Below are 17,672 nucleotides of genomic sequence, written 5' to 3' on the forward strand. Positions count from 1 at the left end.
GGCAAGCATCTGGGTGTCCCCTTCCTGATGGGGATATGAGAGAGGGAGTGCCCTGGCCACTTGAAATGGGGAAACGTCTGGAAAGGGTAATTCAAGGCCCCAGGGAAAGGAGGCTATCAATATAATATTTCACTTTCCTCAGTCAAAGCCATTAAGACTTGGGGACTTCCCTAGCGGTTCGGTGGTTAACACTCCATGCTTCCAATGAGGGGGCTACGGGTTCAATCCCTGGTTGGGGAACTAAGATCCCACATGTCACATGCCACACAGTGTGGATAGGAAAAAAAAGGCCACCAAGGCTAAAGGATAACTAACTCTCAGGAGCCCGGAAGTCCCAATCAGAACCCAGTACCCTCTGGTCTGGAATGGGAGACCTCATGTTAAATCCCCATACTCCACAAAAACATGGGGTGTCCAGATGATCCTGGATGGGGTAGTCAGAGCTGACCCCCAAAGCCTGACTGAACAAGAACATCTAGTGGCCGAAGGGTGACTGTCTCTTGATTAGGCATACTGTAAGACCCCTCCCTGTCCCTTGGCCACTTCACATTTTCTCCCTGGTAGGATGCTGTGTGACTTTGGCAGGTCACATGCCCTCTCTGAATTTGAATCCCAGAGCCTGGATTTCCCTACCACCTCCATCCCCCTTCTTTGCCTCTGACTCCCTATTCTCACCCTCCCTCCCCTGACCCTTTGCTTCCCAACACCTGCCCCTCCCTCACCCACAAAATTTTAATTTCAGTGACAAGGGACTTGCTTCTCCATAACAAAATCATAGTTCTAAATACAGTATCCTTGGAGCCACAAACAGTGTACCTCAGTGCCCCTAAAATACAAGAGGTATGATTTTAATAAAAAAAATTTTTAAATATATACCCTGGTGCCCTGCTGTGAAAATTAAAACCATCTGGAACTCAGGATTTCCAATAATTAATCTAGCCCTCCTTTGACACCACTACTAATTAAAATGTGATACCCACCTTTCCAAGGAAAAAAAGAAGAATTTACATAAAATTTAAAGATCTAACAAGAATTTAGTAATTCTAGGAACAAAGGTGGGGGCACATTCTTCTCTCTACCTTCCCCCATCCCTAGTAAACACTGAGTTGAGAATATTAGTGAACACTCTTCATGCTCCCTGCTTCCCTAAATCCAAACTCCCTGTAACTCTCTTGTTAGCTTAGTCCCTGGGAACCAAGGGTCAATCACCACAGCACTTCTGAGACTTGCTTTCAGCATCTCCTCACAAACTCAGGCCCCACCTGGGATGGGGGTTGTTAGGGGTCAGGAGAGTCCCCGACCCCCAGGAGCTTCTGACAAAGGCAGCGTGTGTAAGGGGAAAGGTGAGAGCTTTGAAATGCACATGTATGGATAGGACTCCCTAGCTCCACTTGCCAGTGTGTGACCCTGGGCCTCAGTTTCTTAATCTGTAAAATGGGGGTGGTTACCCCTCATCTTTAACAGCCAATGTGAGGGTTAAATAAAATGATGCTGTTCTCAGAGGCTGGGTAGGAGAAACTCAGTAACTGTTCCTTAAGTTTTTTGATAACTGCAAAATAAACCCATTTACCCAAAAAAAAACCCCAAAAAGTAGTGGAAAAGAAATCTGGTATGGCTCTTTCCGCCATCTTTCCGTGCCACCAGAATGGTGCGCATGAATGTCCTGGCCGATGCTCTCAAGAGTATCAACAATACAGAAAAGAGAGGCAAATGCCGGGTCCTTATTAGGCCGTGCTCCAAAGTCATCGTCAGGTTTCTAACAGTGATGATGAAGCATGGTTACATTGGCGAATTTGAAATCATTGATGATCACAGGGCTGGGAAAATTGTTGTGAACCTCACAGGCAGGCTAAATAATTGTGGAGTGATCAGCCCTAGATTTGATGTGCAACTCAAAGATCTAGAAAAATGGCAGAATAACCTGCTCCCATCCCGTCAGTTTGGTTTCATTGTACTGACAACCTCAGCTGGCATCATGGACCATGAAGAAGCAAGACGAAAACATACAGGAGGGAAAATCCTTGGATTCTTTTTCTAGGGATGTAATACATACAAATAAAATGCCTCAGAGGACTCTGATGCTTCCTTAAAAAAAAAAAAAAAAGAAATCTGGTATGTATAAAAGGGCACAGGGGAAGCAGAACTTGCTTCCCCAAGGCAGGCCTTCTGTCCTGAACTTTCTCAGCATCCTCCAGGGTCTCCGGTACCCCACACTGTGAGTGCATCAGAAAATGCCCTAGGCAGGGATTTACAGAGCCTTACCATCCTGGAGGGGTGACCTGGAGTAAGCCACACACCTATCTGAGCCCCTAGTTTCCTTACCTATGCAATAGGAGTGGGGCCTGACTGTTCTGATTGTCTCTGGGATTGGAGAGGGGTAGGGATTGGAAATCATAAAAAGCGGGTGAGGCCACAGGGCTGAGGCCAGGCAGCCCCAAGCACATCCGAGAGGACTCTGTCTGCCCTCTCCCGGCTCCAGCCTGGGGCCCTGTCTTCAGAACACCTCTGCACCCTGGATCCAACTCCCCTGTGACCCTGCCAAAGTCACACATCCCCCGTAAGGTTAGGTACCTTCATCCCCCTTTTACAGGGTAGGAAACTGAGGTTCAGAGAAGCAACCCTTCCCAGGTTGGGGGGGTGGGGGCGGGCTGACATCCAGTCTGGCTGGCTCTCTTCCTGTTGGGGCCTGGGTCCCAGAGGAGGGCCCCCAGCTCCAGGGAGACTTGGCTTAAAACACAGCCCCCGCTTCTCATTAGCCACAGCCCATCTGAGGAAGCCCTGGCCTCTGCGTGAGCCATCCAGGGGCCTGGGGCTGGGGCTGGATGGCACCCCACCCCCGCCAGCCCAGCTGCCCCCACCCCAGCAAGGGGATGGTCTGCACCAGCCGCTGCGCCCTGGGGAGCCAGAAGTCTGTTCTTCCCCGACCGTAGCAAGCCACGGAGTGACCTAGACTCCACTCAGCACATGACATAATGAGGAGGGAGCCGGGCCAAGATTATGTAAAGTCTTTGGGGAGTAATAGCAGCAGCAGTTCTCAGAAAAAGAGAAAGAGAGACTCCACCCACCCAGACCAGGTTTGCCCCAGAGCCTGCCTGGTCCTCAGCATCACACTTCCCCGTCTCATGACCCAAGACCTAAGCCCACAAGACGCACCTCTCAGGAGCCAGAAAACTCGTCTCCACTCAGTTTGATTCTCAGGTCGGTCCCAGGCCAGGCAGGAGGCATCAATGATATCATCTTGCCACTCACCAGCCTGGCATCCCCTCCTCCACTCTCTGCTACGCTTGCCCCCAGCAGTCTCTCCTCTACAGATCAGCCAGAAGGATACTTACAAAATGCACAGAGAACTGTGCCTCTCCCCTGCTAAAGCCTCCTATGGAACTCCATGCGTGCGTGCTCAGTCGTGTCCCACTCTTTGCAGCCCCAGGGACTGCAGCCCACCAGGCTCCTCTCTCCATGGGATTTTCCAGGCAAGAATACTAGAATGGATTGTCATTTCCTCCTCCAGGGGCTCTTCCCGACCCAGGGATCAAAACCGTGTCTCTCGCATTGCCAGGCGGATTCTTCACCACTGTGCCACCTCACTAACAATCCAGACTCTGCAAGGGGACCCCTAAGAGGCACCCGGTCTGGCCGCTACTGTCCGCCCCCGTCTCCCACTCTCCCTCACAGTCCTCCAGCCACAAAAGCCTCCTTGCTCCTCCTGCTCTGACTCACCCAGCACACTCCTGCCTCAGGGCCTTCTGCCTGGTGATCGCTTTGCCCAGAGTTTCCCACAGCGGCTCCTCATCTCCTAGATTGACATCTCAACTCAGAGGTCACCTCCTCAGAGAGGAGGCTACAGTCCATGGGGTCACAAAAAGCCAGACATGACTGAGCGACTAACACTCTCACACACTATTCATACTTACCTCATCAAGCCCTTTATATACTTACTAAAGTTAACTTATTGGTCATTTACCATAAGCCAAGTGTAGGCTAGGTGCCGGAAACCACAGTGGTGGATGAGACTGGTAAGGGCCTGCCCTCATGGAGCTTACCTTCTGGTGGACAGAGACAGACACAGAAAAGGTAGCAAATATGAGGAGACCACTTGGAGGAGAGCTTGGAGGAGAATGGAGCAGGGGATGGCAGGAGCTGGACTGGGAGGGTGGTGTGACCAGGGAAGGAGGTGACATCTCAGGTCCTGTGCAGTGCAAGCAGATTCTTTACCATCTGGGCCCCAGGGAAGCCCCAAGTATGCATAATGCCATTTAAAAGTTAAAGCAAACAAGATTCAGGGCGGTAAAGAGACTTGCTCAAGGGCATACAGCTGGTAAAAGCAGAGTAGAAGTTCAAATTCAGTGTCTGATCCCACGATCAATGCCTTTAGCAACTCTGCTCCCCACCAGTGTTACTCCTGCCTCTCACTAGAACTCTGAGCTCCCCCACTAACCCACCCCCAGCCTCAGAGTTACTATCAGATATTCTGACAAAGGGAGAACGTCCTATCCCTCTCTGGGCCAGGACTAGATGACTTCCTTTCAGTACTGCCCCTCTGGGAAGCAACGGTAACTTATATTTATTTACAGCCTATCAGATGTTGGTCACCATTCTACCCTATACACGTTATCTCAGTCCTTATGACAATCCCAGGAGATTAGAACTATTTTTTTTATTTCCCCATTTTACAGGTGAGAAAATGGAGCCCCAAGATCACACAGTGGTGGAGTTAAAACCCAGGCAGGCTAACCTAGAAGTCTGGGTCTTAGCCTGTCTCCCCCTTAGGTCAAACTTTTCCTCCATGGCAGTCCCTTTCCTGGGGAAGTTAGTGAACGAACAAGGAGGGTCTCTGCCTTGACTTCACCTTCCTGGGGCAGAAGTCTGTGGGTCGAGACGCCCAAAGAGCCAAAGGTTGGGGCCCATCCCTCGGCAGCTCCATTTCCAAATGACCTCGAGGCAGGGAAGGGTACCAGCAGTCACCCTGAGGAAGATAGCTTCTAGCTGATTCTGGGAGATGGCCCATAGGAGCACCCAAGTCTGGGTTCAAGCCACAGCCAGAGAGGCAGCAAATGGCTTCTGACCTCATTCTGACCAGAAGGAGAGTCTGTATGCGCCAGGAGCCAAGCGACTGAGGGATCTCTCCTGCAGAGGAGGCCACAGAGTCAGTCTCGGCTCAGAGCAGGAGCCCAGCGCCTGCCCATACAGGCCAGGAGCTTGAAGAGCCCAATCCCTTCTCCAGCATCCAGATAGGAACGCAGAAAAGGAAAAAGAGAAAGTGGAATAAAAAGGAGCTGGAGAGAAAGCCCTTTCTATTAAAAAAAAAACAAAAAGCTGTCTTTTTCTCCCAGTTTTGTTGAAATGCATGGAGTAACAATGATGGTTTTAAAAAGCTAATACTTATTTGAGCATTTACCATCCATCAGGCACTGTGCTTAGAGTCTGAATATGGAAAGTCTCATTAGATCCTCACAACAACCTTATGAGGTAGGAACTATTACACCCATTTTACTGATGAAGAAACTGAGGCTCTGAGCAGAGCTTCAGAGGTTACTTGCCAAAGTCATTCAGTAGGACCAGGATTTGAACACAGGCAGAGTAACTCCGGAGCTGGTCTGACACAGACAGAGAAATTCTGATTCAGGCAGAGCAGACAGACACCAGGCAGGCTGGCGACGGCAGAGAGATGAGAAGTGACTTTGGTAGGTGGATGGATTGACTGATTCCAGAGTGATTTCCCAGCTGGGCTTCCCTGCGGGCGATCCAGGACCTCTTTTGGAAGCCTTTTGTTTGGAAGGGTTGGAAACAGCAGGGAAAGACAGAGATCCAGAGAGACATACACAGAGGGACACAGGAGACCCAGAAAAATGTAACTGGAGGACACCAGGCAGGAGACTTGGTTTCCTTCCCCCTCTCCCACAGGTTTCAGAGTTAAACCTCCAAGACCTGAGAAAGCAAGCAGGGAGCCGGGAGCCGATGAGAGGCTGGGCAGAGCAGCGCCCCCGGGCCTGCACAGGTTGACCCGCCGCCGCTGGCTGCTGCAGTGCCAGGGCAGGTGCCACGGGCCCCTCTCCAGGAATCACCCTCCGGCAAGGAAACATCCTTGCCACAGAAGGCGCTGGGAGGTCACACTGAACCAGTACCCCCTTCCTCCCCTCTGAACCAGGTGGAGGGGAAGGGAAAGAAGCGGGGCAGGAGGAAGGATTCCTCTCTGGAGAGGTTTCAGTATCGCTATTCACACACACACACGCGCGCACACACGCACACACGTTATGGTTTTTCTCCAAAGGTGCCCATGGCTCCCCTTCTCCTAAAGTCACCCAAGGAGGCTCGCAGGCCATGTGGGTTTGCCAGAAAGGAAGAGGGAGAGAATCAATAGGATCGATCAGGAGCTATATTTAATCCTAGCTGTAGCTCTCATGTGGCTGGTTGAGATGCAGAGTCACCAAGGTGTGGGTGGCCACTCCTCACTGAGGACAGAAGTCGTGGGACATAAGCTCAGAGGGCAGGGGTATTAGACGGATATATTAATGCTCCTTCCAGCTGGGAACATCTCTCAGAAAAGCTGGTTCTGTTGCTCATGGTATCCTGGCTGCAAGATGCAAGGCTGGCTGGAAGGGAGGACAGGAGAGGAGAATGAGGGGACCACCGATTCCCCAAGTACCTACACTGTGCCAGGCGCTTGCCCCAGAGGAGTGGTCTCATCCACACTCCTGGAGGCTCACGGGTCACCCATGCACTCACTGGCTCAAACATGTATTGCACACTGGTTTGTGGTTGGCTGTGTGCAAGGGGGATGCTTCCCAGGTGGGTCTGTGGTAAAGCATCCACCTGCAATGTGGGAGACGTGGCTTCCATTCCTGGGTCGGGAAGATCCCCTGGAGAAGGAAATGGCAACCCACTCCAGTATTCTTGCCTGGAGAATCCCATGGACAGAGGAGCCTGGCGGGCTACAGTCCATGGGGTTGCAAAGAGTCTGACATGACGGAGCGACTAACACAGTTTCACTGCGCAAGGGGATACAGTGAGGACAGTAGACAGAAGCCACCTGGCCTCAGAGTGTGCACTGGAGCAGGGGACATGGAGAGCGAATAACTACACACGCAGCAGAACCACAGGCAGCAATAAGTGCTAGGAAGAGAAATACAGGCACACGAGGACACAGACAGGAATTCTCTGATAAGGTGACGACTGAATGAACGAGGTGAGGGAGCAAATGCCATGGGAACATCTGGAAGAAGGGCAGCCCCAGGCTGAGGGCCCAGCAAAGGCCCTTAAATGCAGACACGCGTGGCACATGCGAGGGGCAGCAGGAAGCTGGGGCTGGAGCGGAGCCAGCAAGGACTGGGGTGATGGAGCCTGCGGTCAGGGAGGAGCCAGGTCAGGCCTTCCTGCTGAGGGTGTGGATTTCTAAACAACATGACCACCTTTGAATGAGTGACCGAGGCTCACATTTTGGACCACAGTATGGAGAATGGACTATGAGGTGTCAAACTCAGAGAGAAGGGGGTCACTGCTGCCTTGCCCACACCAGCCAGGCCAAAGGACCTGGCTCCTCGCTCAAGCCCAGCCCTGCAGCAGGTACCAGGAGGAGGGAAACGGGGACCAGAGGGCCCCCGCCCACTTCCATCACCCACTCGGCAAAAGTCCTGCAAGACCCCACATGCTTTCCCAGATGAGTCACGCATGTCAGCCCCTGACTGGGCTCTGTGCTGCCCCGTAATTATTTTAGTCACTCATCCAGGAACCTTTAAAGGGGGCCTGCTTTCTGCCAGGCCATGTAGTAGACACGAGGACAGGAAGAAAGGTCACTGCTTTCAAGGAGCTCACATTCTTGGAGGGGAGTAGGGGAACTCAGGAAGGCTGCCCAGTGGGGCAGAACCCGTGCTGAGCAGGCTGAGCCCCCGTGACCCTGGGCAGCGGTGACACAGCTGGAAGCACTGATCCATGCCAAGCTGGAACCAATCCACAGCGTACCAACTCCATGCCCTGCCCTCTGCCACCCTGCAATGCAGGGAGGGGGTGGGAAGGGCCTGAGGGACACAGAGAGCAAGAGGCCCCGGCTCTTAGAGCCCCTAGGAAGGAGCAGGGGCTTTGGAGCTCGTTGAAGGCTAAGACCAGGTAGTCTCACTCACGGCCGTACTGCCACCCAAGTGAGGGAGGGGCCCAGGTGTGAACCGAGAGACCAGACCACACCCAACAGAAGGGTCCAAATACGCTTCCACCTGAGACAACCAGCAGAGCACGGCCAGCCCCCGCTGCTGCTTGGAGCCACACTGCGGGAGCCTCTTCTATCTGCAGCAGACGTGCCAGGGCCCACTGAGGGGAGAGAGGCAGCACCCCTTCCGGAAGCCCATGAACCGTTCCCCGGAGGGGAGCCTTCACCCGAGCCCACAACGGCATCCCCCTGCCCCCAGACAACCATACTGAGTGTTCTGGCTTAAATAATTGTAACATCTTTGAGCAGAAGATACCCTTTCATTTCAACAACCCCATTTTACAAAAGAATAAATGGGCTCAGAAAGGCTTACTCCCACCTAAGGCCTCCAGCTCCTAAGTGGTGGCGCTGAGATTCCAGTTCCCTCCGATTCCAGAGTCCACATGCTCACCCTCTCAGAAGACCACCTCCCTGGCTTTCACAGGCCCTCCAGAGGCCTTCTCAGGGCTGCTCTGAGTACTGTCTGTCCTGGGAGTCTGGCCTCCTGCAAAGCCTACGGCTGATTCGTGGTGATGTATGGCAGACACCAACACACTATTGTAAAGCAATTAACCTCCAATTAAAAACAAATTTTAAAAAAGAAAACTTGGGCGTTTGAGGTGTTTTTTCTTAATCAGGTGGAAAAGCCACCTTTATCACAGGAAAGTAGGCAACCACAAGCCTTACAGAAGCAGAGTGGCTCCTATACCACCGTAACCAACGCTGGGGCTCCTACCCTTCCCTGCGGGCTGGCTCAGCTGACCCCGGGTGCTCCTCTGCGAAGTCTCAGGTCGCACCACCCAGCAGTCCTGCTTCCTGCAGCTAGTGTGCCTTGACGCCTCCACGTTCCAGCTTAAGGGCATCGACCTTGGAGGCAGCGGGGCCTTCTCATCTTTGCTTGGCTGGTGAAGGAACTCAGCCCAGAGCCAGCCAGACATGCTTGCCCCGGGCACTGGAGGCTGCTCAGTGACAGAGCTGCCACTAGAACCCAGGGGTCCTGTCTCCTGACGACTGGCCGGACTGAGGTGACCAGGACCAAAGGCAGGAAGGGTTGGGACTGACACAATAACCCTAGGTGGGCAGGACGGCGCTTGCCCAGTTCCTGGCTGGCCAGGCGTCACCACACGACCTATGTCACTAGCCCCCGGCCCACATACTTCTCCCTCCAGAGCGGAACCCAAAGCTATGAAAGCCCCGCATTCCTGGAACAGCCACGCTTGGGGCCTCCGGTGCTCTGGGAGAGTTTCAGGGAGCCATGGGGAGACCCTCCTGCAGAACAGCCTGGTGTAGAAGCCCGGGTCATCTGTGAGGATTTCACCAAAGACTGCTCACTGTGGTAAAGCTGCCCAAGAGCTCTGGGGTAGGCGTCCACGCAAAGGGAGGCCAGCGTCTTGACCTGCCTAAGGGGTCTAGCACCTCAGGATGCCATCGAATCTGAGATTCTGAGTGTTTCAGAGACTCCAATCTGAGATTCCGAGGGTCTGCAGGGATCCCAGATTCCACGCATTTATAGGGATTGTTTATAATTGGTGTTTGCTGGAACTCCCAGACTCTATTCTAACTGTGTATGAATGCAAGTCTCAGAAGACACCATCCTTTCAGCTGGACGGAGCCCTGAGGAGGAGAGAGCAGGTTCTGTGACATCCTGGGCCGCCTAGCCTGACTGAGGACCACTGGCTACCCCTCCCCCACAGGCAGGACAGGCTAATGTAGCCCCATCCTCCTCCTCGACCTGGCCACATAAATCACCCTCCCAATAATATTTGTATTGATTATCTAGATTGGAAGCCTCAATTGGCTCCATTGTCTCACTTCCTCTCTCAGGGCTCACAGATGGGGTCCCAGCCCCTCATCTGCGTTACTAATGCGACATTTAAATGGAGCAGTCTCGGCGGCCAGCAAGGCCGCTTGCTGCCCTGGGTGCTGGGAGACTGCAGGAGTGATAAACATGTTCCTTGACAGAATCATTAAATCTAGACTTTGTGGAGCTGGAGGAGAAGCCAGGATGGGCAAGGCCCTGTGTGCACCGGGTGTGGCCCCCCAGCACCTCCAGGCTACTTGTCAGACACCCAGAGTTCAGGCCAGACCCTCCACATCAACACGAGCCTTTCAACAAGACCTCTCAGCGATTCGGGTGCACACGAATGTTTAAGAGGCGAGGCGAGTCCATCCCTTGTAATGCACAGAAGGGAGACCGCTGAGCCCCACAGATGCTCAGGCCACACTGGTGAGACCACTGAGCCTCAGGTTCAGGCGGAGGAAACAAGAGGGCAAGTGGCTTCTGGAGAGAGGGGCCGGCCATTGCCTACCTCCTCTCCCTCCCGAGCTCCGGACCCCGATCTCAGAGCCTGGACAGATGGCTCAGACCAGAGTCTGACCCCCCTGTACTCTCCCAGCCTGGAGGGGCCAGAGAGAACTCCGGGGACTCCCCAGGAGGACACCTCCCTCCCGCCCCAGCCAGCCAGCTGCCCCTTCCCTGGCAGCAACTGGACGGCAGATCCCAGGGAAAACCAGCACCTGGGTCTGCCCAGCACAGCCAGGCGTCCACAGAGTGGGGGGAGCAGAGAGCCGAGGCTGCAGAGAGGCGGCCAGCAGAGGGCCTGGGAGAGGTGGGGAGGAGGGCGAGGACCCTGGTCAGAGGGAGGGAAGCAGGGAGAGAGCCTGAAATGGTGGGGATGGGGGAGACAGAGTGATGGACAGGAGCAGCCAGGGGGAGGGGGGTGGACTCAAGAGACAGAGATGCCAGATGAAAGGAGAAGCAGCCAGACCGAGAAAGGAAGCAGGGGGAAGAGAGAGGAGGGAGACGAGGCAGTAACGAGCGATGGGGCAGGAGAGGGAGGAGGCAGCTGGCCTGGAGGAGCCGGAGCCCAGCACGGCCCAGCCCGGCCGGCCAGCCCAGCCCCCAGTGACAGCGCAGCTGCCAGACTCGGGCCCACCACGAGGTCAGTCCTGCCCCGGGGCACAGGGAGAATAAATGGTGTCCAAGATAAAGAGATCCAAGAAATTATTTGTCTTGTTGTCATGTCTTGACTGCAATGGGCAGGGACCGGCGGGCAGGCAGAGCCTCGTCTCAGAACAGCCCAGGCTGGCAGGCGCGGCCGCCCACAGCCCCCGGGCCCGTGGCTGGGACCTGGGACACCTTCCAGAACCCAGGCCCGGGAAGGTAGGAAGCGGTGAGGGCGCGGTCGGCACTCGCTCAGGGGCCGGGTGGGAGCAGTCTTGGGTGCCTCCCTCACGGCTGAGGATCTCTGCGGGCTAGGGGCCTGTGGACGGAAGGGAGTCGGGGTGCTTCACTCCTTCCGGCCCCCTGCAGAGGCAGCCTGGGGCAGGTGACGGTTTCTGAACACCTCAGGGGAGCTGGGTCGTTCCAGGGTCAAACGCAGGTCAAGGGCAGCCCCAGGTGGTATGAGCATCCATGTTTCATAAGAGAGCAAACTTGAGCCCACAGAGCACACACGCACATACCTCTCCACGCAAATACGTACACTCTCACACACATATGCACACACACGCTCGCACCAGGCCGATGTCCATCACCACCACAAACCTCCAAAAAGCATTCCCCAGAGGCTCCCACCCAAGCATCTGAACGTGGACAGGTGAAATGACACTTGGGGAGCAGCAGCAACCTGTTAGACGCCAGCCCCAGGCAAGCCACAGTCACCCATGACAGCTCATATCTATGGGGCATTGACCAGCAAGAGTAGGCTTTACTCATGTCTTCAGTTACTACTCCCAACAAGGCTCTCAGGGATGTGCTTCTGCATCCCTGTTCCACAGATGAGAAAACTGAGGCCCAGAAAGACTCAGCACTGGGGGCAGGACCACACAGCCAGGATCTGGGAGCGCTGGGATTCGAACCTGAGGTCTCGGCGAGCAGGAAGGATGTGCACACAGTGGGACAGGAAGGGGCCGACACTTACCATACTTGTCCCCGTCCTCGCCGCGGGCACTGATCCTGCGGCCCAGGACCTGGATGTGCTTCCCGCTGGTCCGGCTGTAGAGCTGGTACAGCCGCAGCTGCTTGCGGCTCACATCGTCCCGAGCCCGCGTCTGGTTCTCCACGTGGATGCGGAAGTCCACGTTCTCCTCGGCCGCCAGCACCTGGGCGGGGAAAGGGGTGACAGTGAGCCACCCTGGAAGCCCAGACCCCCTGCGTGCAGGAGCCAGTTCACAGCAGAGAGCGAGGGCCTCTGTGATGGCAGCTGTGGGCCGAGCGCCAGCACATGCTCGTAACTGCCCTGTTTGTCGTCGCTCCGTCGCTCCGTCGTGGCTGACTCTTTGCGACCCCAAGGACTATAATCCATCAGGCTCCTCTGTCCATGGGATTTCCCAGGCAGGAATAGTGGAGTGGGTTGCCATTTCCTTCTCCAGGGGATCTTCCTGACCCAGGAAATCAAACCTGTGTCTCCTACGTTGGCAGGTGGATTCTTTATTGCTGAGCCACCAGAGAAGCTCAGTTGCCCTGTTATCCCCCATTTCATAGATGGGGCAACTGAGGCTCAGAGAGCTGAGGCAAGTTGTCCGAGGTGGCCCAGCCAGGAAGTTGCAAACCTAAGAATCAGGTCTAGGTCTATTTGAAAACACATTTGTTTGACAGCAAGCAAAGTTTGCTTTCTTTCTGCCACAGCCCCAAATTAAAGTAAGAAATATTGACCAGAGTTGCCCATGTGACCTTGAGAACACAGTTTGTTCTGCCTCAGATATCTCCCCAGTAAAAGAGTGGAGCAGAGCCCCCATCCTGACTGCAACCCAGGATGGCCGTGAGGGTAAAGTGAGCCAACGGGAAGAAAAGTACCAAAATGACCACAGAGATGGGACAGGGATTAGGGGCATGTCATTGCTGTTTAGGTCCTCAGTGGGAAAGGAGAGAGACCTGGCAAGTGGCTTCCCGGGAATGAATGAGCTACACCCCACTGCCACTTCTCCCCCCAGGAGCTGATGCGGGAGGGGTTCTCCTCTTCACACTGTAATGGTCCTTATGCTTGGCCCTACCACCAAGCATTTGCCCACACCCCGAACCCCCGTAGAGAAGCTTTTGCTTAGCATCTCCCATCAAATTCCCTGTACCCTAGAAGTTTAGGGCTTCCCTGTTAGCTCAGATGATAAAGAATCTGCCTGCAATGCAGGAGACCCCAGTTTGATCCTTGGGTCGGGAAGATCCCCAGGAGAAGCAAATGGCAACCCACTCCAGAAGTCTTGCCTGGAGAATTCCATGGACAGACCATGGGGTCACAGAGTCAGACAAGACTGAACGACTGATACTTTGCAGAGATAGCCTATGCATACACACACACATAAAAAAATCCATCCACTTTTATAGGCTTCCCTGGTGGCTCAGTGGTAAAGAATGCTCCTGCCAATGCAGGAGACATGCATTCGATCCCTGGGTCAGGAAGATCTCCTGGAAGAGAAAATGGCCACCCACTCCAGAATTCTTGCCTGAGAAATACGATAGACAGAGGAGCCCAGTGAGTTGCAAACAGTCAGACGTGATTTAGCAACTAAACAACAACTAGAAGTTTAGTTCACGTCTGACCACACTCTCCAGGAATCCACCTCTGGCTGAGCCAACAGTGTCTCTCCCGTCTTCCTTTCCTGAACGTGGTCCAGGTGAGACCTGAACAACTTGCACCCACCTCCTCACCAGCTTTCTGCTTCCACTCTCTCCCGCCTGAAGTCCATCTCCCAGCAAATCCAATCACCTTGTGTAATCCTCTCCTAAACTCTCCAGGGCTTCCCATCAAGCTTAGATGTTTTTTTTTTGGACTATTTTTTAAAAGCCTTTCATTGAATTTGTTATAATATTGCTTCTGTTTTATGTTTTTATTTTTTTGGCTATGAGGCATAGAGGATCTTAGCTCCCTAACTAGGGATGGAACGCTCACCCTCTGCCTTGGAAGGCAAAGCCTTAACCACTGGGCTGCCAGGGAAGTCCCTTCCCATCACATTTTTATAAAGGTCCCCATCGTGGCCTCAAGGCCCTGCAAGATGAGCCCCTGACCACTTTTCCACCTCCATCATCCCCCCAGTTACACTGGCTGCCTGAGTTTGCCTCTGAGCATTCCACACAGAAAACCCAACAGGTGCCTCAGGGCCTTTGCACTTGCTCTTCCCTCTGCTTCACTGCTCTCGCCCAGATTTTTGTCCTCTGGTTCCTCTAATTCACTGGAGTCTCTGCTCAAATGTCACAGCCTGAGACAGGACTTCCGTGACTGCTTCTGGGGCAGCCCCCACTTTAGCCGCTCTTCATCTTTCTATCATGCTTTGTTTTTCTTTCTATTCATCAACCTGACATGACATCTACTTCTCTGGTTTTTGTCTGTCTCCCTGACTTGTTTGCTGCCATATCCCCAGCACTCAGCACAGTAGAAACTCAAACATTTGTCAAATGAATGAATGAATGAACAAGTTAACACTGAAAAGATCTGGGGTCCTGTCATCCCACGTAACATTGAATGAGGTTTCCGTGCATGCCTGCTAAGTGACTTCAGCCATGTCCGACTCTTTGTGACCCTATGAACTGTAGCCCATCAGGCTCCCCTGTCCACGGGATTCTCCGGGCAAGAATACTGGAATGGGTTGCCATGCCCTTCTCCAGGGATTTTCCCAACCCAGGGATCAAGCTTACATTCTCTTACATCTGCATCGGCAGGCAGGTTTTTTTTTACCACCAGCGCCATTAGATTTCCCTGTGCCCTGATAATTGTATGCCTGTCCCAGCCCATTAACCAGAAAGCTGAGTAATTCTTAAAGTCCAGACAGCATTCCAGGTTTGTTCTAGGCATGCTAGGCTTTCAGGATCCCATTCCTATGTGAGCAGGACGCCATTCAGCCCATGGAAGAGCTCTTGGAGTCAGGACTGCATGAGCGTGTCCTCAGCTGTGGAGCTCCTCAGGGCAGGAGCTGGGTTTTCCTTATCTCTACACCCCAGCCCAGGCTCCCCAGGTGGCTCAGATGGTAAAGAATTTGTCTGCAATGCAGGAGACCTGGGTTCAATCGCTGAGTCAGGAAGATGCCTGGAGAAGGGAATGGCTACCCACTCCAGTATTCTTGCCTGGAGAACTCCATGGACAGAGGAATTCTGTGGGCTACATTCCATGGGGTCGCAAAGAGTCAGACACGACTGAGTGACTAACACACTTACTTGCTCGTGCCCAAGCCAAGGTCTCTGTGCCCTGGCTAACCTGTACTCGTCCTCCCACCCCAGCCTGAGCCTCGCAGGCACTTCAGCTGAACCACGTCATTTAACCTTCACTATCCTCCTCATGGTGGAAACACTATCCCACATGACACGTGAGGACACTGAGGCTCTGAAGCTGGACCGACACGGGCACAGAGCAGGCCTTGGCAGAGGCAGCCCCAAGTTGTACGGTCCCCAGACTGCTGCTTTCAGCTCCCCCTTACTGGGCCCCGCCTGCCCCACCAGTGCCGTCGGGAGCAGGACCCAGGTTCAAAACGCAGGGCTAGCCACTCCTGAGCTAGGGGTCCCCAGGCAAGTTACTGAGAGGTGCCAACGATACCCACCTCATGGGCTGCCATGAATAGTTGCCTGGTACAGAGTCAAGTGCTCAGCAGGCATAGATAATTACTGAGGGGGGCCTCCCTGGTGGCCTAGTGGCTGAGACTCACGTTCCCAATACAGGAGGCCTGAGTTTGATCCCTGCTCAGGGAACTAGACCCCACAAGCCGTAACTAAAGATGCCATATGCTGCAGTGAAGACCAAAGATCACCTGTGCCACAACTAAGACCCAGCATAGCCCAGGAAATAGATATTAGAATAAAAAACTACTGGGAGGATACCAGGGATACCTTCAAGAGGCTCTTGGTGAAACCCCGCAGACACAAGAAGGTCACACTCTCACGTCCTTAGGGACAAGGCACTTGAGCTGCTCAGATGACAGTCTGGGAAGATGTCAGTGCTTTTGATCGTCCCTTCAGCCCTAGGACACGGGAATGCTTATCACCCCATTTAGCACATGTGGAAACCAAGGCTCAGAAAACGTGAGTTGGTTGCTCTGAACTGCACTGCCCAGGGGCGCAGGGTCTGTTCGCCGGCACACCACGCGTGCACACGATTCACTTGCACAACCTTCAGTGGCCAGCCCATTCAGAGCCAGTTCTCATACCTGGGACCCGCTTCCTGTGACACCCTGGTGCTCAGGGAGGACAGAGCTTGTGTGCCCCCGAGGCCCACACCTGAGGGGCCTGCGGAATGACGTTCCAAGGTGGGCCGGCCCTGTCCCCTCCCCCAGGGCCAGGCCTCCTCCCCTCTTCTCCAGATCTCCTCCTGCTCACAGGAGACCTTATTGACCAGAGGTCAAACCAATCTCCTCACCCCCGGTCCCTGAGGGGCGCTGTCCCGCCCGGAAGCAGCCTCCAGTTAACGATTTTCCTCCTGGCCCACTGGGCAGAGGCGGCCGGCTGACCCAGGGTCAGCAAGGCTATGCGGGGGCCATTCCCAGGGTGTGGGGACAATCCATCTTGCCCAGCTCCCACCATTTGCACCGCACTCTGGGGCCAGGTCAATCCCGAGGGAGGTCACCGGGTGGCCTCCGACATGGAGACAGAGTCCGTCCGTTTGGAAAGGTGGGGAGCGCCCTGGGCTTCCTGGGTGGGACCTCTGGGGGCTGCAGGTCTTTGCACGGGCCAGATCCTTCATGGCTGAGTCCCTTTGCTGTCCACCCGAAACTATCACAGCGCTGTCAATCAGATACACTCCAACACAAAACAAAAGCCCTGGATAAAGCCTTGTGTGTGCGCTCAGTCGTGTCCGACTCTTTCGCGATCCCATGGACTGTAGCCCACCAGGCTCTTCTGTCCATGGGATTCTCCAGGCAAGAATACTAGAGGGGGTTGCCATTTCCTTTTCCAGAGGATCTTCCCGACCCATGGATCCAACCTGTGTCTCCTGCATTGCAGGCAGATTCTCTACCGCTGTGCCACCTGGGTCTACAATACAAAATAAAAAGTAAAAAAAAAAAGGCACCCAGTGCCCTCTGCCTGGCTGGCCCCTGCCCTCAGGTACCTCCTCTGGAAGGTACCGGTTTCCTCTCCTCTGGCCTCAGGTTGGGTTATGGCCTGTGGGCACTACTATAACGCACTGTTCATCGTCCTCAGAGTCCAGTTTACCAGGTGTACCCCTGAATCTCCACCTTTGCACCTGGCAAACGTTTGCCATACAACTGCGGCTAGGATGAGGGGGTCCTGGCAGCCAAAATCAGCCCACCACTTACTAACCAGATGAGCTGAGTGCCAAGAGAAGGTTTTTGAAGCCATCAATTGCTAAGCTCTCCTCTGTTCCAGGCTCTTTGCTAAGAAGACCTCAAGACACGGTACCTCATCACACTTCTTCAGCCTCCTGTGGAGGAGGGCCCAGCACCTGTCCACCTCTCCGGGTCTCCCTGGGAGCTCAGCAGAGCAGCATGGCTCAGGAGCGTCCTCTCCCTCCCCTTTCCTGCTACTTGGCCTCACCGCCCAAGGGGGGCCCATCTT

The 17,672-nt window shown here is 54.2% G+C and overlaps 1 protein-coding gene and 1 pseudogene across 3 annotated transcripts in view; one reads left to right on the forward strand and one right to left on the reverse strand.

Moving 5' to 3' along the window:
- The window catches only part of FGF18 (fibroblast growth factor 18), a 36,990-nt gene that overhangs the window by 8,648 nt on the left and 10,670 nt on the right, over positions 1-17,672 (reverse strand). For 2 of the 3 annotated variants that reach the window (XM_086362245.1, XM_086362246.1), the window contains exon 3: positions 12,100-12,280. In XM_086362245.1, coding sequence (XP_086218371.1) covers positions 12,100-12,280 — 181 coding nt within the window. Of the gene's footprint in view, positions 1-12,099; positions 12,281-17,672 lie in introns of those variants that run through there. The other variant, XM_086362247.1, reaches the window with a different exon arrangement.
- LOC147350610 (small ribosomal subunit protein uS8 pseudogene) lies at positions 1,622-2,108 on the forward strand (annotated as a pseudogene).

The sequence above is a fragment of the Bos grunniens genome, chromosome 20 (genome assembly GCF_055505025.1).
Source record: "Bos grunniens cultivar Pamir isolate PY7600 chromosome 20, Bosgru_T2T1.0, whole genome shotgun sequence".
Taxonomy (NCBI): Eukaryota; Metazoa; Chordata; class Mammalia; order Artiodactyla; family Bovidae; genus Bos; species Bos grunniens.